Source organism: Wyeomyia smithii, chromosome 1, assembly GCF_029784165.1.
Source record: "Wyeomyia smithii strain HCP4-BCI-WySm-NY-G18 chromosome 1, ASM2978416v1, whole genome shotgun sequence".
NCBI lineage: Eukaryota > Metazoa > Arthropoda > Insecta > Diptera > Culicidae > Wyeomyia > Wyeomyia smithii.
The window spans coordinates 174,867,511-174,893,889 of record NC_073694.1 but is presented as its reverse complement, the minus strand read 5'-3'; the positions used below and the strand labels follow the sequence as shown (position 1 = coordinate 174,893,889).

General features: G+C 41.5%; 2 protein-coding genes across 6 annotated transcripts in view; one reads left to right on the top strand and one right to left on the bottom strand.

Annotated features, from left to right (window-relative positions):
- The window catches only part of LOC129721661 (baculoviral IAP repeat-containing protein 6), a 45,349-nt gene extending 40,602 nt beyond the window's left edge, over positions 1-4,747 (top strand). For 4 of the 5 annotated variants that reach the window (XM_055674501.1, XM_055674519.1, XM_055674479.1 and 1 more), the window contains 9 exons: positions 31-197; positions 253-933; positions 989-1,195; positions 1,253-1,427; positions 1,489-1,669; positions 1,725-1,966; positions 2,097-2,551; positions 2,612-2,800; positions 3,271-4,747. In XM_055674501.1, the coding sequence (XP_055530476.1) occupies positions 31-197; positions 253-933; positions 989-1,195; positions 1,253-1,427; positions 1,489-1,669; positions 1,725-1,966; positions 2,097-2,551; positions 2,612-2,800; positions 3,271-3,801 (2,828 nt within the window). In that variant the 3' untranslated portion in view covers positions 3,802-4,747. The remainder of the gene's footprint in view (positions 1-30; positions 198-252; positions 934-988; positions 1,196-1,252; positions 1,428-1,488; positions 1,670-1,724; positions 1,967-2,096; positions 2,552-2,611; positions 2,801-3,270) is intronic. The other variant, XM_055674512.1, reaches the window with a different exon arrangement.
- Positions 4,748-14,642: 9,895 nt separating this feature from the next.
- LOC129721698 (protein sister of odd and bowel-like) lies at positions 14,643-26,035 on the bottom strand. Its single transcript, XM_055674579.1, has 3 exons — positions 25,346-26,035; positions 24,232-25,260; positions 14,643-15,579 (listed from the first exon to the last, which is right to left on the bottom strand). The coding sequence occupies exons 1-3, from the start codon at positions 25,478-25,480 to the stop codon at positions 14,836-14,838; spliced, it is 1,908 nt and encodes a 635-aa protein (XP_055530554.1). The 5' UTR covers positions 25,481-26,035; the 3' UTR covers positions 14,643-14,835.
- Positions 26,036-26,379: the final 344 nt, after the last annotated feature.

Below are 26,379 nucleotides of genomic sequence, written 5' to 3'. Positions count from 1 at the left end.
GGCACTTAATTGTTTTATTTTTGATCGTAGAAATGAAAGTTGATGATACGAAAATCAATACTCCGGATGGCGTTGTGCTGACGCATTCAGCTGTACCTAATGGATTGATAACGAGTGATGCAACAATTTCTCAGATTCTGGCTATGCTAAAATCTGTTGATGTGTCCCTATCGACGCCATGTATTAATTTGAATTTGGTATGTGTTTGAATTTTTCATTTGAAGTGTACTCATCTTACATTTATCGTTGCAGATCGAATCTAAAAATAAGTCCGACATTGATCTTACCTGTGAAAGTGGCAGCCCATCGCACGCAACTCCAATTCTTAAAGCGGCGGATTTCATTCCACTTGCTTCACCGCTGCAAATTTTCTCCAGTCGCGGAGGATTGTCTTTGCTTGCCCACTATTTACCGACAGTCTATCCAGAAACTCCAAAAGCCCAACAACAATTTGGAGACAAAGATAAAAGCCCGCCCGGTAACGAGTGGGTAAAAGTGGAACAGAATGAGGAGATCTATGAGGACTTGGACGATATTTTAGCGGAAAACTCCCCCAAAACGCAAGCAATTTCTGCGGTTCCGCAACATTCGTTGGCGGCATTTGCACTGTTTTTAAAACTGCCAGCCTATTCGGAGGTACTGCTTCGAGATAAACTTCGTGCGCAATGTTTGTTACGTCTAATTCTTGGAGTCACCGGGGACGGTGAAGGGAACGAAATATACAGTTTAGCGCTTTCGTCTTCACTACCAACTCTCCCGTTCGAAGTGTTCCGGCAGCTGTTGGACAGCTCACCATTAACTACAGATGATGGAGTGTTGCTACGACGAATGGTCATCGAAGTTGGTGCTGTTCATCTTGTGCTGAACTGTTTGAGTATTTTTACGCATCAAAACAGTAGAAGCTCTGGAAGTAATTCAAGCTCTTCGGAAAACGTAAGTAACCGTGTTTGCTGGGTGAGGACAGAACCTAAATTTTCGTTTACTTTAGATTCAAGCAACAGCCAGCAATAAATCTGCAACAACCGCCACCAGTGGAATCAATGCCGATGATCAACTAAACTCAGACGACAAAAGCCACATGTACTGGGCGAAAGGAACCGGCTTCGGAACAGGCTCAACGCAACAATCGTGGAACGTAGAACAGGCTCTACTTCGTCAAAAAAGCGAAGAGGAACATGTGACTGTTTTGCTACAGGTTTATTATTGCAAATATTGTTGGAAGAAAATAGTTTATATGGTCTTATTTTTTTAGGTTCTATCAAGCTATATTAACCCTGGTGATAAAATTCCGAGCAACCTAGAAAGCGAGGAACTGAGTTACCGCGAATGTAGTGAAACACTACCTGAGCTACCTCCTATATTTCTCGACTTGTTGCAGCAGTCCTGTTTGATTCCTGCTCTGAGTTCGTACCTAAGAAATGATTCAGGTAACCTCAGTGGTTTGTTACGGTCACATTCCAATACTTATGATGGCTTTTCATTTAATAGTTTTGGACATCACACGGCACATTCCCTTGTACCGAGCAATTCTCCAACTTTTGCGAGCTATTTCACTCTCTAACCAATTGGTCTCACTGTTGGTAAACAGAAACAACGAAGGCAAGATCTCAATTGCTTCACTACTGTCTAACATGAAGGCTTGTGTAGACACTTATGCCAGTCGACTAAAGTATTCAATACTTATATTCATCATTTCTGTAGTGTAACGTTTATTAATATTTCAGAGTAAACAAGAAGTCTAACTTGAAAGGTCAAACGCAAAAGATCACTGTAAGTCTAGACGATGGGGACGACGAAGGACTAGCGCTGCTAATACCGGACATTCAGGAAACATCAATATTAGTGCAAAGTGCAACTAATTTGGAGAACACTATCACTGAGGAGGAAAAGAAAGAATATATCCAACGACCTGTTGCGAAATCCGTCGAGGATAAATATTTGGAGATAATGAAAGCGCTTCAATTCGGTTAGTTCGATACAAATTATTATTGATAACAGCTTATTCAATAATTCCTATGTTCGAATCTCGGCTGGACAGTTGAACGAACATTGCTTACAGCTTTATAATAAATTTTCCATTTCGTTGTTTGTTGCAGACACGCACGAAATGATAGCAGAAACCGACAACGGTTACCGTTTCACGATTTCTCACCATTTCGAAACCAACGTACGCATGGCCGGTGACAGGGGTCATCCCGGACGGGTGAAACGATTGGCACAGGAAACAGTGACACTTTCCACCAGTCTACCACTGTCGTATAGTAGTTCTGTCTTCGTGCGATGTGATACCGATCGTTTGGATATAATGAAAGTCCTTATCACTGGCCCAGCTGACACACCGTACGCGAATGGCTGCTTCGAGTTTGACGTCTACTTTCCACCCGATTATCCGAACTCTCCGATGATGATCAATTTAGAGACGACCGGTCGAAACACGGTTCGGTTCAACCCAAACCTGTACAATGACGGCAAGGTGTGTTTATCTGTTCTGAATACCTGGCACGGTCGGCCAGAGGAAAAATGGAACGCGCATACGTCGAGCTTTCTCCAGGTTGGCTTAATAGATTGCACATCCATACTGTTTTTTTATTAATAATAATGCATTTTGCAGGTTCTTGTATCGATTCAAAGTCTCATATTGGTTCCCGAGCCGTACTTCAATGAGCCTGGCTTCGAGCGGAGTCGAGGTACACCTAGCGGAACGCACAGTTCCCGAGAGTATAATAGTAATATCTATCAAGCGTGCGTACGATATGCTATGCTCGAACAGCTTAAAAACCCGTGTCCCTGCTTTAAAGATGTGAGTATGGTACTTTACTTGCACCTAATACTTCTACTAAAAATTTCGATTGAACGAAAATTGATGAAAATCTCCATGTTTTTTTGTTCGTTAGAAAAATGTATGCTACTATTTCAACCTTCTCTTGACCCTGTCCTAAAAAATATTTATCAGGATTTATAGAAAGTTTTGGGACCAAGTATTAAATAAATGAAATCGTTAAATTCAATTTTCCATTCTTCGTAATCAGTATTTTGAAAAAACATGTTCAAAATTCAAAAACATTCAACTGGTCCAGCCCTGCCGATATCTGCTAGAAAAAAAAAATTCTGTTAAAGTAAGGTTAAACCTTGGATCCTTCCCTATACTATTACAGGAGGGTTACTAATGAAAGTTTCCTACCAGATAAAAATAATACATAATTATTAGACTATATTAAATAATTATTCAGCCACCTAGTTGAACTGCGTTCCACTGTTTTCTCTGCCCAGGTCATTCACGCACATTTCTGGTTAAAACGGAACGAAATCTGTGTGCAAATCGAGAACTGGATCGCCGAGCTTAGTAAACCTTTACAAAACGAAAGAACCGGACGGACGATTTCCTTCAACGCAATGGTTCTGCGAAGGCAATACCGGCAGCTACGGGAAGAACTGGCAAAGCTGGCAGCGCCAGACGGGCTAGAAGAAATTGACTACCCGTTCAATGCTGGTCTTACACCAACGACGCCATCCACTTTTCCAGCGGACACCACCAGTAGTGCAACTGATTCACCACCGGAAAAGCTTGCTGCGGAGGAGAAAGAAAATATGGCCGTGGATTTGGACACGAATCAAGAAGCAATCGACATCAACGTTCAATATGAACCAGATGAGATCATTGTTAAACCGGATGCAGAAGAAGAGGAAGAAGATGAAGCTGGTAGCAATAGCAACGATAAGGGACTCAGCATTCCGGATGAAGTTCAGGATGACAATCCAGATTTGTCACCGGAAGAGATAGTGTTATCAATGGTGTGGTAAGTTTCAGAACACTATGTTGTGGCGTATGTCGTGAATATCACGATACCCTAGTTGGCATGAACAAAATAATCTGCGAGTAATTTCTTCACAGAAAAATCAGAAGATATTATACCAGTGCAGAGTCCATTCGCTTCATGCATAGGTTTTAGTAACCAGTCTAAGTTTATGATATTTTCGGTATCCCACAGATTCAAGTTAAACAGGTTGCTCAACACCTTTGACCTTCCTACCGTTAATTATGGGCTGGTGAAGAAATGAGCCGAATGATATCAGGTTCATGTTCGAAAAATCCAAGTTGATTACATAGTAAGAAAATTACCAGCAAAACAAGTAGAAAACTACCTTCGCATACTGAAACAAGAGCACCAAGCTTGACTATTGAAGGCGATATCAATTGAATTGATGATGTGAATGCTTAACGTTAATATTAAACAAAAATAAATACTTAGCCATACTGATAATGAAACAAAACAAACGGATTATTCCAATTTTGTTCAAATAATCGATTTTAGGGAAATGTTTATTTATTTATCGAACCCTGAGAACTACGATTTACAGCAGTAACAAACGCTTTCATTTTCTGCGTACTGGATTCTTTGGGGTCTTAGTTTTATCTATATATCGCTCATTTCCGAGTTCTTTGTATGAACACCTTTAATTCGTTAAAATTTGAATAATTTTCAACAAACTGATACGCTTTTGAATTGTTTTAGTAAATAAAACTACATATTGCTTATTGTGACAATTTCCAAAACATCCCCAGTGGAACGGAAGAAAGGGACTATAACAATATAATAGGACTGCGATTTAAATGTTCAAGGCAACAAAAATACTTTAGCTGTAAAAACCCAAACAATACAAATAAAGCCGAAATTATACAAAAAAAAAACTTATCTTATATAAATATTATTATACTGCACTAGTAATACAGGATAAAACAATTGGATTTAACAGAGAGCTTCTACATTCCGAATGCCGAAAACTCCAGTGTATTACCGTTCTCGTAACTTGGAAAATTCACTTTTGACGTCGAACACAGTAAAATTACGAACAAACAGACGTTCCACTCGATGATGATTTTATCGTCCATAAATTTTGTAACTTTTATTAGTAGGCAGTAATGCCGCTGGTGTCGCTATAAGCAAAAAGGCAAAAACTGTCAGTCATGCCGCTGGAGTCGCTTAAGTATCGACAAAAACCGGTTCTACGAAAACTAATTAGTTGATAATAAGCTGACATAGTAGCGCATATGTGTAACGTTTCGAACATAGACGAAGATTTTTCAGGATTTTTCTTCGAAGAGGCACGTCCTTTTGTCTGTGGTACAACTGTACGGTTGGTAAACGACTGGACAGTGCGTACCAGCAGTACACCCGTACTAGTGGGCATAAAATAGACCCCAGCGTGGTCCAAATCCGAATGCTCAGTAACTCTTATCCCTACTTCCACGTGGTACCGACTGGGATACGAGCAATCAACAGAAGATAGTCATGCCATGCAGCATGCTAAAATGAACATACTACGAACAATCCAGAGATTGTTACGAATCGGAACAATCGGCAAACGAAAAAGGACAACGATTGGAAACTTGGTACTTGGAATGTTAAAACTCTGCTCGAACCGGCACACACGGACATCTTGGCCAGAGAGCAAAAGTGGAGGTAGCAGCCATACAAGAGGAGCGTTGGCCTAAAACCGGAGAACGTGAATTCCGGGCGGTTGATCCGACCGCGGGCATTTCTTTCAAGTACCACATCTACTACAGTGGCGGTAACAGAGCGGAACGGGGCGTCGGTTTCGTGCTACTAGTAAACCAAATGGAGCGTGTCACTAGGTGGAGGACCATCTATGCGTATTGAAGATCAAGGGCAGATTCTTTAATTACAGCCTTATCAACGTGTACGCGCCGACAAACGATAAAACCGACGACGTAAAGGAGGAGTTCTATGAGCTTTTTGAGAAAACGTATGAAGAGTGCCCACAACACGACATTAAGATCGCCATGGGAGATACGAACGCACAAGTCGGACGAGAGGAGTTCTTTCGTCCCGTTGTTAGTAGAGAATCCTTCACTCTACCACCAACGACGACGGCTTGAAGTTAATGAACTTCTCCGCGGCCAGGGGAATGGTCATCTGTAGTACCCATTTCGCACGACTGAACATTCGGAAGCACACCTGGAGACACACCAATGGAGAGGCCTGCTCCCAGATCGACCACATGCTGATCGACGGCCGGCACTTTTCAGACGTCATAGATGTGCGGTCCTTTCGAGAGCCGAACATCGATTCGGATCACTATCTCGTGGTAGGTTGCGCCCGGCTGTCCAACATATTTGAATTGAGATCGGCAAGGAAAATACGTCTGGACATCAAGAGGTTATCAGCGGAAGGAGTTGCTGCAGAGTATACTCAGAAAGTTGATAGATTGATCGGCGAACCAGCTGGAGTGGACATGAACGACCAGTGGAAGCACATCCATGATGCGGTCAGCGAAACAGCGCAAGTAGTGATAAGCATGACGACGGGAACCGCGCGTGGTGGGTGGTTCGATGCTGAGTGTCTAGAGGTGACGGAATAGAAGAACCGGGCCTTCACCAACACGTTAGTAGCAGCTAATCGTGTGACGCGTCAGATGCGGGAGAAATACCAGGAGGCAAGAGCTGCCGAAAAAAGGTTTCACTGCCGTAAGAAACGTGGTTGGTAAATGACTGGGCACGAGTCACTTGAGACCCTATTGTGGTGATTCACCTGTGTCCAACAGTTCTTATCCCAACCTCCACGAGGTGCCGACCAGGATACGAGTGACCTTAGCGGAGATCGGGTAACCAACCCCCGGTGGAAACTATGGTCGTATGCTGACTGGGAAGGGGGAACGTACACGGCTGTATTCCCATGTAAGGGGCGGTATACAACAGCGTCTGACTCGGAGCGGGAGACTAGATATTGCAGCCCTAGCAAGCATACCGAATACAAAATATTACGAACAATCCAGATATAAATACGGAACGGAATGATCGGCCTGGACTTAGGCGAACGAAAAAGGCTAACGATTATTGGAAACTCGGTACTTGGAATGTAAGTTATCCTGGCTAGAGAGCTGCAGAAGGTGAATGTGGAGGTGGCCGAAAACGTGAGAACGAGAATTTCGGGCAGTAGATCCTATTGCGGGGACTTCATTCAGATACTACATCTACTACAATGGCGGCGTAAAAGCAGAAAGGGGAACCGGTTTTGTGCTCATAGGGAAATAGATGAAGCGTGTCATTAGATGGAGGCCAATCAGTGACCGTATATGCGTTTTGAGAATTAAGGGAAATTTTTTCAACTACAGCCTGATAAAGTGAGTTCTATGAGCCTCTGGAAAAGGCGTATAATGAGTGCCCAGGACACGACATCAAGATCGTCATCGGGGATAAAAATGCGCAGGACGGGCAGAAGAAATTCTTCCGCCTCGTGATTGGTAGAGAAAGCCTTCCCTCTACTACGAACGACAGCGGCCTGAGGCTTGTCAATTTCGTTGCAGCCAGAGGTCTGGCAATCTTTAGCGCTTATCTTGCACCCCGGAATATACGTAAGCACACCTGGAGGTACTCAAATGGAGATCGAGGATCAAGTTGGAGGTAGCCTGCGCCACCCATGCGTCAAGATAGCCGGTGAGATATCGGACTCCTTAGTGATGTTAAATGATTTGAAGTAGAGAGACGGGCTGTCGAACTTATTGTTTAACATCGCATTGGAGGGTGCTATACGGAGGGCTGGCGAGCAAAGAAGCGGCATCATCATTACGAAGTCTCACAAGCTTCTAGGTTTTGCGGACGCAATCGAAATCATTAGTATCAGCCGTAGAGCAGTGGAAGAGGCCTCCGGACCTCTCGGGAGGGAAGCTGCGAGAACAAGGCTCATCATTAACACTGCCAAAACGAAATACTTTGTGGCTGGTAGAGAACGTGGTAGTCCGACGGATGTTGTTGCTGAGGTGGTGTTAGATGGGGAAACTTTTGAAGTAGTCGACGAATTTCTTTACCTGGCTACATTGGTGACATGTGACAACGGGGTTAGCCGTGAGAAAAAAGACGGATAGCAGCTGCAAACAAGGCCTTCTAGAGATTGCTCAACCAGCTGAGGCCCCGTAAACCCGTACTAAACTTGCACTCTACAAAACACTTATTCTTTCCGCGGCCCTCTACGGCCATGAAGCATGAAGCGTTGAAAGAGGCCGAGCTCTTGGTGTTTTTGAGCGTTGGATTTTGCGTTGAATCATTGGCGACAAACTAGAAAATGATGTTTGGCGTAGACGCATGAACCATGAACCAGGTGTACAAATCGGCGGATCGAATAAAACACGGCAGGTTGCGGATCGAATAAAACACGGCAGGTTGCGGATCGAATAAAACACACCAGCAAAGACTATATTTAGCAGAAATCTCGATTGAGAAATCTTCGAGGTAGGCCCCGCACTCGTTGGATGTGTGCTGTCGACGAGGATGCCCGTGAATAGGTGTTAAGGGAGATTGGAGGACAGCAGCCCAAGACCGAGTGACATGATGACGTTTTCTGGATTCGGCATTGGATCGATAATCGGTCTGTCGCCGTAAAAGTAAAGTAAGTAAGCCGTAAGAAACGTGAGCACTACGATCACGTCCTCGTAGAGGCGGAGGATCGCTTCACCAGGCACGACATGAGAAGACTCTATAGAGCGATAAACGGAATCAGAAAGCGGAATTTGCTTGTACCTGCCATGTGTAATGACAGGGAGGGGAAACTGATTACCGATAAATGGCAGGTGGCAAGGCGTACCGTGAAGAACCCCGCCGCTGGGAAGGACGGCTTACCGGTCGAACTTAAAAAAGTCGAGAGCGAATGGCTGGATAGTGCAATTCACCAGATTGTTCTAAGAACAATTATGTACTGACTAATTGAAAAGATTCATATACCTATCTACAAGAAGGGACATAGACTCGACTTTAGTAATTATCGAGGCATAACCCTCCTCAATTCCGCCTATGAAATTCTCTCCCGTATCTTGTTACAGTGACTAAGGCCGTTGCAGGAAGCCTTTGTTGGAGAATACCAAATACCGCTCGAAAACCAGCGGGACGATTACAACAGACCATATGTTCACCTTGATACAGATCCTCGATAAGTTTCGAGAGCACAACTTGCAGACACATCATCTGTCTATTGACTTTGAGGCGGTGTACGATACAGTAAAACGCAACGAGCTCTAAACTAATTAAACTGTTACGTGCGATGCTTGACGGATTCACATCAAGTGTCAGGACAGCGGTCAAATTTTCGGACGCGTTTGTGACGTTAGATGGTCTAAAGTAAGGTGACGGGCTCTCGCACTTGCTGTTCAACATAGCTTTAGAAGGTGCAATGCGAAGGACAGGTGTGCAGAGGAATGGCACCATCATCACGAAGTTCCACATGCTTCTAGGCTTCGCGGACGACATTGATATAATTGGTGTTAACCATAGGGCTTTAAGGCTTTAAAAGGGGAGGCTGCGAGAATTGAACTCACCAAAAACACTACCAGAACGAAGTACATGGTGGCTGGCAGAGAGCGTGGTAGTTCTGCGGATGTTGATGTTGGTGGAGATGGATGGAGATACTTTCGAAGTGATCGACGAATTTGTTTATCTTGGTGCTCTCGTGACATGTGACGACGAGGTGCGCTCTATAGGACTCTCTTTCAGGTGGCGCTCTGCGGACATGAATCGTGAACGTGGAAGGTAGCCGATCTACGAGTGCTTAGAGTCTTTGAGCGTAGAATCCTGCGATCAATACTCGGTGAAAAACTAGGAAATGGGGTGTGGCGCAGGTGCATAAATCACGAGCTGTACGGAGTATACAAACACGCTGATATTGTCAAACTGATGAAACACGGCAGGTTACAGTGGGCTGGCCACGTAGCACGGGTGGCGGATGAGCGACCGGCAAAGATAATATTTAGTAGAGAACCGGCAGAGGCAGACCTCGCACGCGCTGGATGTGTGCTGTCGAAGAGGATGCCAGAACAGCGGATGTAAGGGGAGACTGGAGAGGAGTAGCCCAAGACCAAGTTTTGTGAAGGCGTATTCTGGATTCGGCATAGGATCTCAACGATCTGTCGCCCTAAAAGTAAAGTAAGTTCAAGTGGTGAGCTGCGGATAGGGTATCAGCCGTGGTCTAGCAAACAATTTCTTTTTCGAAACTTTTGAAAAATGTATAAGAATAGTTATACTCAGCGAAGGATGCTCATACTCTTTCGAAGCTGTATTTCAAATGGAATGGTGGTTTGAAATTTTCTGAAAGCGTAATCAAAAGATAACCGCAACGAAGCGTTCCAAAAATTAATTCTTTTCGAGGCTTGGGCACACAATACCATCACATTTGCATCTCTTAGAGTTTTGTTTGACACGGCTTTAATTGCTCCCCGAATTTGCAATGTTAATGACAGGTGCTTTTATGAAGTGCATATGTGAACGAAGGCGAAAGCGAGATTTTTGAATCTTCCGCTTGATTCGTTATCCATGAACCGTTCGAACTAGTAAACATTATTTTTACACTCTTTCAGTAGCTAATCAACTGCAGCCCTCTCGAGAACAGATAATAGGTAAACTGAAGTCAATCGTTTTTCCGTGCATTCATTTCCATGTCCTTAGTTAAATGCGTTTTGTGGGTTCTGCCTCGCTACACCAACATGGTTTGTATCTACTAATGAAGTCCGTGCTAGGCATGCTCGCACGTGATTGATTCATTGTTCGTGGAAATTCGATCTTGAAGCTTTCCACCAATTTTCACTGCTGAACAATGAAGTAATAATAATAATTAAAGTATCACAAAACTGTCCATCATTTTATCAATCCAACGACATATTGATCATTGTAATCCATCATGTAGTTACACAAGTACCGTACAGTGCCCATTCACCGTGAGGGTTCCATTCACCGCTCACTTTGCACTTGGAAGTTATTTTTTTTCCATAGCAAAACACACTTCACAAAAAATGTTTTCCTCAATCCTTCAAATAAGTGTTGTTGAAGTATCGAGTAAGGTAAAAAAAAATATGCTTTCTAATTTTCTATATACCAAATTGCTTCCTTCAGCAGAGTTGAGGAAAAATTTGAAAGAAAAACAATTGTTAAATACTGCGATGTCCTATCTGTACGTTGAACACGACAAAATAGAATTTTTTGTGGAACACCCCTCCTTAAAATCAGTTTTTTGTCTATAATAGTCAAAACAACGCAAAATGTTCTAAGATTTTATTCATTCAACTAAGCTTCCCTCGAGACTTTGTAAAATTTATTGTTTTGACCATCACAGACAAAGTATAGAGAAAAAACTGATTTTAAGGAGGGGTGTTTCACCAAAAAGCTCTATTTTGTCGTGTCCAACGTACAGATAGGACATCGCAGTATTCAGAAATTATTTTTCTTTTAAATTTTTCCACAACTTTGCAGAAGGAAGTAATCTGGTATATTGAAAATTAGAAAAAAATATTTTTCTTACCTAACTGTTAGGTGGATTGATCGAAAAACCAAGAACGCCAAAGGTCTTGTTCTATGGAACAATTTTGCTGAACACATTGAGTACCTAAAATCAATTTTTCACAGTTAAATCTAAAACGATCACGATTTTTCGAGTATAGACGATGCACTGTGAGATTTTCAAATAAATCTTCTCACCAATTGTTCATGTCTTGAAATATAATACTTGGAATGTGTAGAAACTATTTTGGAAGTTATTTCATAAAATTGTGGTTGAAAAACGTGCGTTACAATAAGTATTTCGTCGTTTTTATATCACTTTTTTGTACTTTACGACCTTCAAAAGGGCATTACTCAAAAATGATGATTTTGATGATTTTGATGATTGATTTTGATGAAATTTCGACCAGAGACTCTGGACGTCATAACGATTCGGATGGTGTACTCAGATTCTTTAGTGCATTTTTTTATAATAACGGTCTGTGGGAGCACCGTTTATCGTTACTGATTAATTAGTTGTATCAATCTTAAAACAAGTAACAGTAATCTGATTATCTGGTCGGCGTGCGACCAGACCGAACCAAGCGCCTTTTTTTTGAAAATTGAGTTTTCAACACCAGTGGATGCGAAAATAATAATCTATCTTTTATGAACAGATGAAATCATTTGAACAGTTTATACATAATAACAAAAATTTCCTGCAGTAGCTTGCAGAAAACATACGGGAAAGTAAAACTTTCAACGCCGATTACTCGAAATAATGTTTTTGGCGCTTGGTTCAGTTTGGTCGCACGCCGACCATCTTTTGTGCAAAAAAAAAAAAATAACAGGAGGGTTGTGTGCAAAGCCACGACCGCAAGGTTGAAGTAGAATACTTTTACAAGAAAGATAACCCGGCTGCTTGCGTGTCAGTCATTTTTTCTAGTAGGGGTACTGGGGGTAAGCCTGGCACTGCGGGTAAGATCGTCACCCCTAGAATTTTACTAGAAAACGCTAATTAACTGTGTTTTGGAATATGTGAAGTGTTGGTAATTAATATTTTAGACATTTTAAGACACATCGAAGCCACCGTGAAACGTCAAAATAATAGACAAAACATGCGCTACTGCAGCTGAAGCGTAAATGGATGTAATTTTTCGTGAGGGGAACTTAAGCTCTTATTCATTCGAAAAGACTAAAATTATTTTTCGTTGCTCTACAATTCATTGCCTGTATTGTTAGCAATCACAGGAATTCGATCTGAGGTAAATTGAAGCAATAAATTTGTAGAAATACTCTTTTCAAAAAATTGTGTGCTGTCGGGGTAACACCGTCACCCAGTAAGTGGGGTAAGCCCGACATGGTCTGAGGCTAGTTTTATGTTACTGACACATATTTCTCATCTATTACTGATGTCTCGCTGATAAATAAATTAATTAATCGACTTAGAACCAACCTCTTCTGTGATTTATGAATGATTCCAAGAGTTATTAGAGGTGCCAAATGTACTGAATCAAGTCACAAAACTGACGGCTTTCCCGGTGGTATTTGAAATATGCTCCGGTGTGGTCAATGTGATCCTGGCTTCAATGAAACTAGTTAATGATATGATTTAAAGTGCCTCATGATAGGCTTGCCGAGTATCAAATTTTTTCTTTGATTATATATAATGTTCACCGGAACTTGTTCCGGCAATCTGCCCAGAACCAGCTAACCGACAACAACCAAACTCAACAGTAACATACAGAAATTTAAGATCTCTCATTCGGCGGTTTCCGAATTCAAATTGGTTCAGTTAATTCGAGTTAATTCATGAACAAACTTAGGTGCCGGTGTTACCCCCAAGGGGTGCCGGTTTCACCCGCACTGATTGCTATACGTCGTTTTCATCTTAGTTTCAAAACTTCACTATTCCTTGTAAAATAACAGTTTGAAAGTACTGAAAACCTTCATATCTTGTAGAAAACAATCTGGGCAATGATTCTGTGAAAGAAATATAACAATATTCGCCATCAAATGCTACTAAAGAATCATTTTCCTTAGGGGGCCGGGCTTACCCCCAGTCTCCCTAAATAAACGTTGACTAATCAGATCAATCAAATTTTGCGCTTCAACAAGGATGGACCATTTTCAATAATATAGTAAGTTGCTTGTCATGGTTGAGGCTTGACGATTTTTGAATTTTGAGATGAAATTTTTTCGGATGTCGTGCTCATGACCGAAGGAAAAAAAATTGAGTACGTTTTGAGACACGGAAATAGAGTAAAATTTATAACTTTTACAAATTTAAAAATGAGAATTAACTCATTAGAAAATATTAACTCTTCAATCAAGTTTTTATGTCATCCTGAATAGGAAAATTTGTTGTTCATTTTAGTATCGGATAAGATGCCGATCACATCTTTGCGTTATCACTGACAGGGCGAATAAAGTATTCCTTGTGATAAAGTAAACAATGAAATGCTGATATAACACTCAAAACTAGACGGCTCACGTGTTGTCAAAATGAGTCAACTTTTCATTGAATGCATTTACTAGTGCCCACTATCGCACAGAGACTGCATTTCACTAAAGTGCCTCACTGCTTCAGCCGCTATCGATCCGCTGCAACTAGTTCGCCACAGTTGTGGCCGCTATACGCTGCCATTGGTATCCACTGTCCCTGCATCAGCTGGCCCAGCTGCTATCGTTGCTGGAATCCGCTGCAACTAGTGCGCTATCTAATGCTACGCCACAGCTGTGGCCGCTTTCCGCCATCGCTGGTATCCACTGCACTGCTAGTGCTGCTGCTAAGGGAGGACGACTGCTGTTGTCGCTGTCTAGAACTTTTATGAGCGGCTTCGGCTGAAACAGGCTCTTATATAGGCCAAATAGCATGTTTTCAATTGCAAGGTATATGATTCTGTCGACCGTGCTTGGGAAGCAATCATATAACGACCAATCAGAAGTCGAATTTTTCGTTTTGACAAGGCTTGACTATTTTCAATAGTACAATAGTGTGAATAATAAAATTACAATTAACTTCTTTTGGGAAGAATCTTAGAAGATTTTCCAATCTATTGCTGCAAGAACGAAGGAAATCCATCGAATACTAATCGATTTATAAGCATTTGAAATTGGACATATTCTTCACTTTTTTCGGTTTTAGATTTCCATTTCACATCCCTATGTAGCCGAACTCCCTGAGAGAAGTATTCTACTTCAGAAGTTCACTTTTCATGAGAAATTAAATCCAATCTCCAAAATTTTTGTTTTTTAAAACAAATTTTAAAAAACCATTAGGTTCTGTCGATGAGGGCCCCCACGGGTGGATAGCCAGAAGAAATATAGTTCATGATTGATTTGGACGTGAGTAAAACCGGTTCGAAACAAAACCATCGTAAGCTTCAGTATAAAATTGTATGCTATACTTCTCAACAGATAATAAAAGGTATAATTTCGAATGTTATAAATGTATCAAAAAATAAAATAAAAAAATTAAAACGAAAGGTTTGTTAACAAACTAAGCTCCTGTTGGAGCATTTCCTGTGTCATCGTTCGATCAGCCTGTCTATTCGTATCCTACTTTACAAGCAATGCTACTTCTTCACAAACTTTGCCTTAGATTCGTCCGCCACCCACGACTGCTTGTGGACGTTGTAGAGATGGCCTAGCAGCTGGAAGCGTCTTGGGAATCGCTTATCACACTGGTCGCACGGAAACGGCCGCTCGCCAGTGTGCGTCCTTAGGTGTTCTCCGTAGGCAAACTGACTCCGAAATTGCCGGTTGCAGAAGTTGCAATTGATGAGCGGTTTCGGTCTTTCCTTGGCACGTCCCCGACTGCGGATCCTATCCTGGTGGGCGAGTAACAAATGTTCCTTGAGCTGTTGCAGGTTGTTTTGATCGGCGCCGCAGATGTAGCACGCATAGGAACGCCTCTCAAGCAACTCGATTTGACGGCTTTCTTCGTCGTCTTCAGCATTCGCACCCGGAGCAGCGGAAGCAACGGCAGCCGCCGCTGCTGCTGCTGCCACGGCAACGGCTGCCGCTGTCGCAGCCGTACCACCACCACCACCACCTTCGGACGATGCCGTAGCAACACTGGTCGTCGAGTTGTGTTGCGTTGATGGAGGTGGTGCGGGTTCGGGCGGAGCTATGTGAGTTCGCATGTGCAGCACCAGCTTCGAACGATTCAGGAACGGTCGGCCGCACAGCAAGCAGGTGAAATCCACACGGCGACGTTTGCGGGATTCCGTGGTGGACTCGGAACTGCGCCGGCGTACACTCGGAATTCTATAGTCAAAGGCACGGTCCTCCGAGTCGTCTGAGTCGTCTGAGTGTGGCTGAAAAGAAAGGGGATGTTTTCAATGGATCGAAAAGTAAACTTTGATAGATGACATGTGTAGAATATAAACTCGTAAATTACAGAACCTTATAAATTCGAAAAAAAGAATTGCCGTTTTGATCCTGCCCCTATTTATGACACTCTAGATAAATAACCCGCAGGACATCAAAACAGTCGCCGACAGTGGGAGTAGATTTTCTGTCCTTTTTAACGGTCACGCGGAGGCTGAAATATACGCTTTTAGCAAGCCTGGAGACAAAAGAATTTATTGCTTTATCCGGAATTCACGACGAGGTCCAGTACTTGATCAATTTTCCCCTTTTTCGCGATAATAGAATACGCAAATTATGTTTGAAAAAAAAAAAATTAACAACACGCAAATATCTACCACTCTACACTACGAATGCATCCTATCGCTCCGAAAACTGGCTAAGCCAGGTTGATTTATACTGGTCTGGTCACTGTTTTCTTCGCTCTTTACCATATCTAAATTATTCATCTCTTTGCTGTCAAAGAATAAATTGAAATCGTACAAGTAAATAAATCTATGTTTGGTACTGGAGAACCTCAAGTAGCTCACAAAATAGTGTATTTCGACGAAAAACTAAAATTTTCCAAATCTAACTGATCAATCCAGTCAGTCATCAAGAGCTTAATGATTTGAAATTACTATTCAAATCATATTGCATTATTAGAATTTTATTATTCTCAAAAATGTTAAAATTGAAAAATATCTTTGAACTTTTATGGAAAAAATTGTCTTATAATTCTCCATACAAGTATTTTTCAAAAGTTTTTGGTATAATGTCGTGGTTTTTGATTTTTTGATGGTTTAAGGCCCGTGCTCGAAATAAACGCACCAGACAAAAGTATTCACCAAAAATTAATTCAAAGTCGGATTTTCTTGAAACTTGCAGAGAATGAACTAATACCTATGGATTATGTTTCGGCATAATTACTTTATTCAATTTCCTTTCCATCGCTGAAAACCCGCATCTCTCTTTTAAACCCCTCATTACAAAAGCAAAGCCTTGGTGCTACCTTCCGATTCGGAACTTGACCTTCTGTTAAATTATACACAGACTTCGCAGCCGACTGTTTAAGTGTACAGGACAATTGCGGGGCTAGCGCTACGATCCTACTGACACCAGCAGTCTCTCCCGAGCCGAAACTCGAACCTATGACGACTGGCTTGTTAGGCCAGCATCGTACCTTGAGACCATCTGGGAGATCCCCAAATCCAATCTCCCCTCATTACATTATGGCGCAAAATCTTTCCACCGGACGAATCTCTGGTGAATGTGGGGTGTTGGCGGTTTTTCTCACAAAAACAACGTTATTGTCTCTGTTTAACGTCGATCGCGCGTAATGGCATGATGCCAGGTCCTGCCAAAATAATGTCTCACCTGCGTGGGACAGCAGGAAGGGCAACAGACGCTTCTGAAGGCGGTGCGGTAAATCTCGCTGTTGATGGTACCCATTGTGATGTACGATTTACTCAGTTTACCGCATTGACAGTCCAGGTGGCCGCTTGGTCGTCTGGGACTCCTTAAACGATTTTACTGCCCGAGATACAGTTGTCTGGGTGATTCTCAGTTGTCTTCCGACCCATCTCATTGTCGCAGTCGGATTTTTCATGACGTTGGAAAAATTCTCTGACGATTTTCTTCTTGTTTCGATGACATTTCAATAACCTCTGAACCGAATGTTATGAACTCTAAACTAGTTATACTCAGCCTTTGCATCAAGTTTTACCCACGGACCAAAAAAATACACACGGATGAAAATGGTGCATTTTTTCGAGTACAGGCCTCAAGAGCTAAAGCTTGATCCATTTTATATTTGGTCGCACAAAATGGAACATCACACGTAAAAAATATCTTGAGATATCTTTTTGTAGCAAATTTATTGACCTTTAAAGAAAGAATACACAAAAATTATACAGACTATTCCGAAAATTATAAATACATCTTCTTTCTTGAATAAAACAAAAAATACAGGATTTTTCGGGTCATTTTATTCTGAAATATAGATAATAAGTGTTTTCTTTCCAGTTTCAATTCAAGTTGGGATTATTTTTCGTAGGAACCGCGAGTTCTCTAACTTTTCTCTTAACACTACTCATAAGCTTTTGGACAGTGTGTTCTCCGACCATTTTTACCACTTTAAGCCAATCTTTTCTAAATTTTTCAACATTGTTCGCTGGTTTGACATATTTCCTCAGCTTCGCCTTGGTCAAAGCGCAAAAAGTTTCAATAGGGCGAATTTCAGGGCAGTTTGGAGGATTCATCTTCTTTGGGACACATGTGGCATTATTTGTTTTATACAACCTTAGTGCAGTAATGGCAGGAAGCAAGATCGGGCCAAAAGATTGGAGGATTGTTATGCTGCTTAACCATGGGTAACAACCTTTTCTGCAAACACTCTTTCACGTATATTTTACCATTCATTGTGTCATTCGTAATGAATGGACGAGATATTTTCCCACATTCACAAATGGCCTGCCAAACCATTACCTTCTTGCCTAATTTTTCGGTGTAAATGGCTTTCACTGGTCCAGGGACATCCTTTCCCTTCGGTGATGTATAAAATTGCGGTTCTGGCAGAGTCTTATAGTCCAGTTCTATGTAGGTTTCGTCATCCATGATAACACACCCAATTTTTTTGGTCAGAAGTTTGTCATAAAAGTTTCCGAGCTCTCGGTTTCACAAATCCAGCTTGTTTTGGATTTCGTTTTGGCTGCTTTTGCTTCCGACGGGTCTGCAGACCCATTCTTCCCTTGGCACGCATAACGTTACTCGCCGAGGTTCCAAGCTTTCTCGCCACATCTCGTACTGATACTGAAGGATGCCGCTTGTACTATTCCTTAACCTTTTTGTCCATTGTGGGATCAACAGGCCCGGGTTTTCTACCACGTCTTGGGGCATCAGTAAATGTGCACTCTTCACAATACTTCCGCAATGCGGTTTGAACTGCTCCGACACTTATTCCTTCTTCTCTGGCTAATTTTCTTATAGAAAGACCACTCACGGTGCCCCATTTGCGCACAATTCGCTTTCTTTGCTCGGGAGAAAGGCCACGCATTTTCAAAATTTCGCACTAAATGTTAGAAAAAATGACAGCATCTGTTTCTTTTGGATGTAAACAACAGGACGCAGCCAACGTTTGGTTGAATACTGCACGTTATTTGAAATGACGGTTTATCGTAAGTGTATTTATTATTATCGGAACGGTCTATACGTCTGAGTTTCGGATGAATTCACGCACTTTTTATTTTATACCGCCCATCATCTTCTACACAGTGGAACTATCAACTCGATCCGTCAATTTCTTCCACCATCTATGTAAATCAGCTGGTTTTTTTATCGTTCTGTCATTTTTCTTCAACTTGCTCTTGATCATCGCCCAATATTTTTCAATTGTACGAAAATCTGGGCAATTTGGAGCGTTGATTGCTGTTTCGTTGATATCAATTCCATTCTCCTTGTACCAATCCATGACTTCCCGGCTGTAGTGGCAGCTAACCAAGTCGGGCCAGAGCTTCACCGGACCGTCACTGTTCCATTCATGGTTGACCCGGTGATGAAAACCTTGGTTTTTTACCACAGCTGCAGATCCCCTGCCACACCATATGCTTCCAAGCGAACTTGTCAGCAAACACGAATTTAAACCGCTCCAGCGACATCACCCTTGCGCTTCAACATATAGAATTTTTGTCCAGAGAGCTACGTGAAATACATTTCTAGATATGTCTCATCGTCCATTAAAATGTAGCAGTCGAATTTGGTCAAGACTTTCTTTAACAGCATCCTAGCGCGGCGTTTTGCAACGTGATTCTGCTTGAGTGTCCTGTTGGGATGCTTGCTGGTGTGGAACGACCGCAGGCCTTCACGTCGACAGATTCGTCGAACAGTGCTGTGCTGTGCCGAGAATTTCTTAGCTAAATAGCACAGGGTAATCCAAGAACTCGTCCGAACTAGGGATACCATCCGTCCTGATTTAGCAGGGCATGTCCTGATTTTGAAGTCCTATTTGGGCGTCCTGATTTATTTTTTATATTTTAGCATTTGTCCTCATTTTCTTGAGATATTAAACTTTGTTGTGTGATAATAAGCAGAATTTTTCAGAATTGCTCAATAAGTGTTTTCGATTCCAGGTCGCAACGGTCACTGCGATCGAAATTTTTCATTGGTTGAATCTCACTAGAGCAGGGGCTAGAAGTGGCTGTCAGCTTACCCCGTAAAGACCCGGGACGGAACTTGTTTTTTGAAAATGCTCGTTTTCAGCGCTGGAACGGCTGATTTGGGAAAACTTGGAATTTTATTCAAGGGGAATAGTAGCTCTAAGTTTTGGTATAGGTGCCACCCCTCTGGACCCCTCCCCGTTCTTGTGAGACGCAAATATGTTTGTTTTTTTTTTTTCTAATTTTTCAAACAGATTGAGCAAACACTGGTAATTTTCATACGTATCAATTGCTCCATGTATCAAATCTTGTCAGGTGGATGAAATATGGTATGTAAGAGTGAATTTTGGAGTTTCCAAATTATTTCAGTACAAAATCACAAAACTACGTATTTTTATAAAAAATCAAACAACAAAACCGTTCTTCAAATTTCAAGCTCTACATTTTTGCGGTAAGGTCTCCTGAATCTATACGCGATGGAATATTTATTTTAACATGCAAACATTTTGAGAAAAACCAGTTTAAATTCACCAAAGTACGTATTTTCATGGAAACCTGTATTTTTCAGTCTCCCACGGTAGGTTTCAACTTAGCTCTTCAATTATTAAGCTCTATGTTTTTAGAGTAACGTCTTCTGAATCCAAAGATGGTGAAAATGTTTTTCTAGCATGCACAGATTTGGAGAAAATCAAGTTTTCATAAGAACTCGTACTGAAGTGAATTCAAACTCGTTTTTCTCTAAATCTGTGTATGATAGAATAAATCTTTCAGCATCTTTGGATTCAGAAGACGTTACTCTAGAAATATAGAACTTGAAAATTGAAGAGCCAAGTTGAAACCTACCGTGGGAGACTGATAAAATCAGCTTTCCATGAAAATACGTACTTTAGTGAATTTAAACTCGTTTTTCTCACAATATTTGCATGCTAAAATAAATATTTCATCGCGTATTGATTCAGGAGACCTTACTTCAGAAATGTAGAGCTTAAAATTTGAAGAACGATTTTCTTATTTTAATTTTTATGAAAATACGTAATTTTGTGATTTTGTACTGAAATAATTTGGAAACTCCAAAATTCACTCTTACATACCATATTTCATCCACCTGACATGATTTTATACATTGAGCAATTGATACGTAGGAAAATTTCCAGTGTTTGCTCAATCTGTTTGAAAAATTAGAAAAAAAAACACATACGTATTTGCGTCTCACGAAAACGGGGAGGGGTCCAGAGGGGTGGCATCTTTACCAAAACTTAGAGCAACTATTCCCCTTGAATGAACTTCCAAGTTTTCCCAAATCGGCTGTTCCAGTGCTGAGAACGAGCATTTTCAAAAAACAAGTTCCGTCCCGGGTCTTTACGGGTTACATATAAAGCGAACGTAACAAGAACCGACGCCATGCTGAACTAACCAATGGTTCCTTGACGTTTCTTTTCACGCGCAATAACGAGTAGAGGAGACTGGTAACCACGGTTACGTTTTTATATTTCCGAGTTTGTTTATTTTTGTTTCGGGTTCTTTCGCTAATTTTGTTGCGATTTTTAATCGAATATACCGTTATTGTAACGTTTATCGTGTGATGTTGTGAAAGATGAAGGGCATTATTCCCTCCTGTAATAGTAACATGCATTTTGCATGGAGTAAATGTGGAGTTTCAACACACAGGTGACACACATGTAAGCCTTACTAATAGAATGACATTTAAGATTTCCAACTGATCACAAAGGAAATTGTCGCTGGTGTCGAATTCTTTCCATTTCCGGACCGTCAAATCTGCCTGCTGCTGGGAGCAAAACGAGCGCAAGAAATTGTTCTCGCCACTTCTGCGAACAAGATTTTTATTGAGTGAACGGCAAGCGTAAGTTATTGCCGAGTGCAGTTCCGAGTTTGATGATTGCAGGCATCACTGAGTTGGATGTGCTGGAATAGTTGAGTGATTTCGGGAAGAACTAATCACATGGCAGCAACTTTGCTTCCATTCCATGTCTCTGACGTCGGGTGGTGAATGCGATGCTATGCCAATGAATGAAAGCACGGAATCATTTCGTATGATGTCTGCGTTAGGGAAATAAGCCGCATGAAAAATGTATGTGGATATTTGACCTTGAAAGTTTACTGTATTTTTCACCTTGTAATACAGTAATGGCAGGGATACTGATTGATTTATGAAAATCTTGCATATTTATGCTATCCAACGGTATATTAATTATTAAAATTAGTACAGTTGTTTGTGAGCTACTGGCATTTGAATCTTTTGGTGAAACAACCAAAAACGTTACATGTTTATTTCAGTTATCACAGAATGTACTGCATGTAAGGTAATGTAGTGTAGTTAACCGTTATCAGCGTTTCTCAAACCGGGGTACCCGAAAGCCTTCAGGAGGTACGCGAAAAAAAATCAGTAATGGCGGACAGAGCATTTTTTTATAACACTTCATTTGTTGTTCAATCTTGCTCCTAAAAACATGATTGTAGCAATCAATCATACCATAATTTAATTTGAAACCAGAACTAGACTACTACAACATGGTCTACCACTACTCTCTCTGACTTTTGAAAATATTTCCAAGGGGTACGCGGACAAAAGAAGGTTGAGAACCGCTGCCTTAGTCGATCATTTTTTATTTGAATGAAACTGCACACGTATCTGGCTCAGCAAAGTGGGTATTTTCCGCGGGTGGAAAAAATTTAACGACTACGTCTTTCTTAACCGTTATGTACTCGGCAGGTTTCCTGGGTACCTTTTCAGACTTTATTGCTTTAAAAAACAAGGATAACCTCAATTCAGCCAGCTGAAACTTATGGAATGCTCCTAACTAGTGGAAATGAACCATTTTCCATCATCAGACTGTTTATAGCAAGGGGGGTCAATGTTTGAAGTAAAGTTTGAACAACAAATGAAGTACTATAATGAAAAATTGCTTTGTCTGTCATCACTGATTTTTCTTTCGCGTACCCCTAGGGATACGCATACCCCAGGTTGCGAAAGTTTTTAAAAAATCAAAAAAAATATGGCTTTATCTCTGAGTAAAATTTCTTGAGAATATTTTCACAAATTTTCATGAAGATCTGAGCAATAGGGAGAAAGATAGAGCGATTTGAAGCGCGCTCCGTCCCTGGAGAGTCAAAATTGAGAAGCACTTGAAGTTTTTGCAATACTTTTTCCAATCAATAAAGTCATTTAAGACGACTTAATAATTTATAAGTGTCACGAAAAGCTTGCGATTCGTCAGCAATTAGCCAATGTTATGAAATTATTGGAGCCATACTGAATATTTTAAAATGATCAGAACGGAAATAAAAAAATATTTTTTTTTTGGTTTTAAAGAGACTGCGTAATGTGACATTTTTTCTAAGAAATAATAATTGTACTTTGCATGTGTATGTTTTGATACCGAGTGATTGGGTTAAGCATTTTCAGGAACCACGTGATGTCAATAAAGTTTTTTTAATGTGTTTTTGAGTTCAGGAGCACTACAAAACTGGAAATTAGATTGTATTTTTTGCCCATCTCATGTAATTTAATCGTATTATTATCGGTACTTAAATATGCTCTTCAATAATTCAAACATTTTCAGCTCATAACGCAGAAAAAATGTTGTATTTCAATCATGTTTCAAAAATTTTAAAGTTATTAAAAAATAACAAAACTAATCTAGTGTAAAAGTGGTCCTATAATTTGCATGATTTGGGGCCGTCACTGTATATTATTTTTATCGGAATACAATTTTTTTTGCACCTGTATTTTCTTTCGGGTTTTTGAAAATATATAGGGCTTTGAAAAAACTCACGTTCATCGTTCGTTCGATTGCACCGATTTCTAACCCATTATATCGTTATATTAGAAAATTTGGAGTACCTATGTTCTTTACTCATGTTTCATCAATTTTTTTTAACTTTCAAAGCATTGGTGCTACATTCCATATCGGAATTCGACCTCCTATTTTATTATACACAGAATTCGCAGCCAACTGAGATGTACAAGACAATTACGGGTCTAGCGCTACGAACCAACTGACTCTAACAGCCCTCGCGACGCTAAAGCAACAATCATCGCCACTACCACCTCGTACAATTGTATGCAGCCATTGATATGAAAGGTGCTTCGCAGTTAGCATTTGCAATGCGAATGTTAGAAAAAGTTGAAATCTGAAATCTATATGGTACGGTTTAACATACCATCCATAATACTACGTCAGACCTGCGTTTGCGAGTTTAGTTTTGAATGTTAAATTGCCAAAAAAAAATAAATCCCAGAGTTAGACTTTTTTCGAATGATTTTTGAGTTTCACATTAAACAAATTTTGGTTAGATACGTGCTAGCAATTCAAAGTTTCCATACTCGAATCATTAACATAAAATTAGGTAGTAAAAAACGAGAGCTTTAAAAAGGTTGATTCTCACAAACTCAATAGATTTAAAAATTATTCTACTAATGTTCGATTTCAGTTTTAAAAAACTCACCTCATTTCTCGCTCGCAGCTCCTGAAACATGTTGAACAGCATCTCCCTGGTCGGTCTGTCGCGATCAGTATCGCTATCGCTGTCCTCGTTGGCATCGGAATCGTTACGTAGAAACAGACTTCTCAAATAGGAAACTTCCGGTTTTTCCGATGCTGCTGCTGTCCCCACTGCTGCAGTGTTTGCTGTGGCCGTCGAACCACTACCGCTGCCGACCGGGGGTGGTACAGAAACTGCCGCTACGGCAGCAGCGGCAGCCGCTGCACGGTGCTGCATCAAAATCGCCCGCAGCTGCGATGCTAGTGGCGTCTCGGAATGTTCTTCGTTATGATTTTCGTCATGCTGTTGCTGCTGCTGCTGTTGTGGTTGAAGGTGATTACTAGGAGGAGGCGACGATTCCTCTTGTTTATGATTCATTGTGCTAGGCCCTTCTAGCGGTGAAGGACAATCGGGATTACCGCCCCCGCCTTCCAAGAGCATACGTTTCAAAAGTGACGACGTTGCATCCGAATTGCTACTAGAACCAGGATGAGCTACTGCTGATGCTGATGCTGGAGATTGTATGTCCCGAGGTGAAAAGCCCTGTTGAAGAAGCATCTGCTGCAGCAATGAAGCCGGTGGCGCTTCTGGTTGATTCTCTAATGTTTGTTCACTTTTCTGTGGTTGCACAAGATTGTCTTGTTCGAATTCTTGTTCTGTTGAGGCAGTCGATTCTGCTCGACCCGGTTCACGGCTCTGCAATAGTATGCTTCTGAGAATGGACGAACCTCCAGGATCCTCCTGTTTAACTGGTTGAGCTTGCTGCTCCGGCGGCACCGGAGACTGACATGTTGGACTAGCAGGACCTTCCTGCTCATCTTCTCGCTCTTGTTTGACTTGAATCAATTTGCCTCGGTTACTGCTAGATGAATTTCGCTGAGATTTCAATATTTTATCATTCTGAAGACATCGCTGTCGGTAGTGGTAAAACTTGTCTAACGTCTCCAAGCACTTTTCGCACACCTTCGAGGGGTAGTCTTCCTCCAAGGTTATCTTCCGAGAGCAAAACAAAAACAACACACAAAAAGTTAATGCGTCATAAGTTTGTAGCCGCCGAAGGCCGTCTACTAGTTCTTACCCGTATGGAGGTGCATTCCAGTATCATTTCGATCAAATCCCGACTAGGTTCACCTTCCGCTAGAAAAAGGGAGCAAGTGAGGTCTTCCACCGAGAAACACAGACGACAACGACTTTCGACGTTTGCTTGTTCCATTTTCTTGTCTGTCCTCCGCAGCTTCTCTACCCGGATGATTATGATCCGATTTACACTCAATTATGCATTCCAACAATACGTTATCTGCAGGATTTCCCTGCTGGCACTTTCCGTAGGCACTAGTATCACTAAATTACGCTAAAATTTGGCCAGTTTTTGACCAGAAGTACACTTTTTAGTCTAGCAATATAATTTTTCGCTCCCAACTCGAATCCACTCAAAATTGCTTCCACGAAGACAGATACCTATCTTGCACTCTCGTTCGCTCGCGGATCTGCTGTCTCGCTCACCTTACTCACATAATATCTACAGACAGCGGCGGTGGCCCATGATTCTGTTGCTTCTACTGCTGCGGGCCTTCAGCTTGTTTCATTCGAACACGCATACTGTAGTGCTGTTTTTTCAATACGGCCCCCACACAGCTATGGATTCTTGGCGAGGTCAATAACAAATAAATGTCAAATTTATTCACCACGTCCATAATCAGCCAGTGGTTTGTCCCTCACACAAACGGCTTTTAGATGAAACGTGTGGCGGAACGGGAAGGTGCCCGTGGTGATGTCCCTGAACGGCTCGGGGACATTACGTTGTGAAGGCGATAGTGTACGAGCTTTTAGTAAAAGGCTAAAAAGAGACGCTAATCAGCCGCGACCCGCATACATGTATGTTACACACTTCTCAAGTAGACTAGAGTAAACGAGATGGATGATGAATAATATGTTTAGTGCGGAGTGAGATAGATGGGATGAGTCCGACGGTTGCCTTCGCTAAACGTACACACCATGTAGTAGTGTGTAGAGCAACTAGCAGCAGGTCGACGACCTCTCGCACCGCATGAGGTTGTGCTTTCTCTTCGCGCCATAGCAGCAAATCAGGAGCGCGGTTGTTGCGATGCGGAG

Coding starts and splice junctions, on each gene's coding strand:
- LOC129721698 (XM_055674579.1), bottom strand. CDS start 25,480: ATGGAACAAGCAAACGTCGAAAGTCGTTGTCGTCTGTGTTTCTCGGTG. Junction 25,261..25,345: donor TGGAATGCACCTCCATACGG/GTAAGAACTAGT, acceptor TGCTCTCGGAAG/ATAACCTTGGAGGAAGACTA. Junction 15,580..24,231: donor AGCTGCGAGCGAGAAATGAG/GTGAGTTTTTTA, acceptor CTTTCTTTTCAG/CCACACTCAGACGACTCAGA.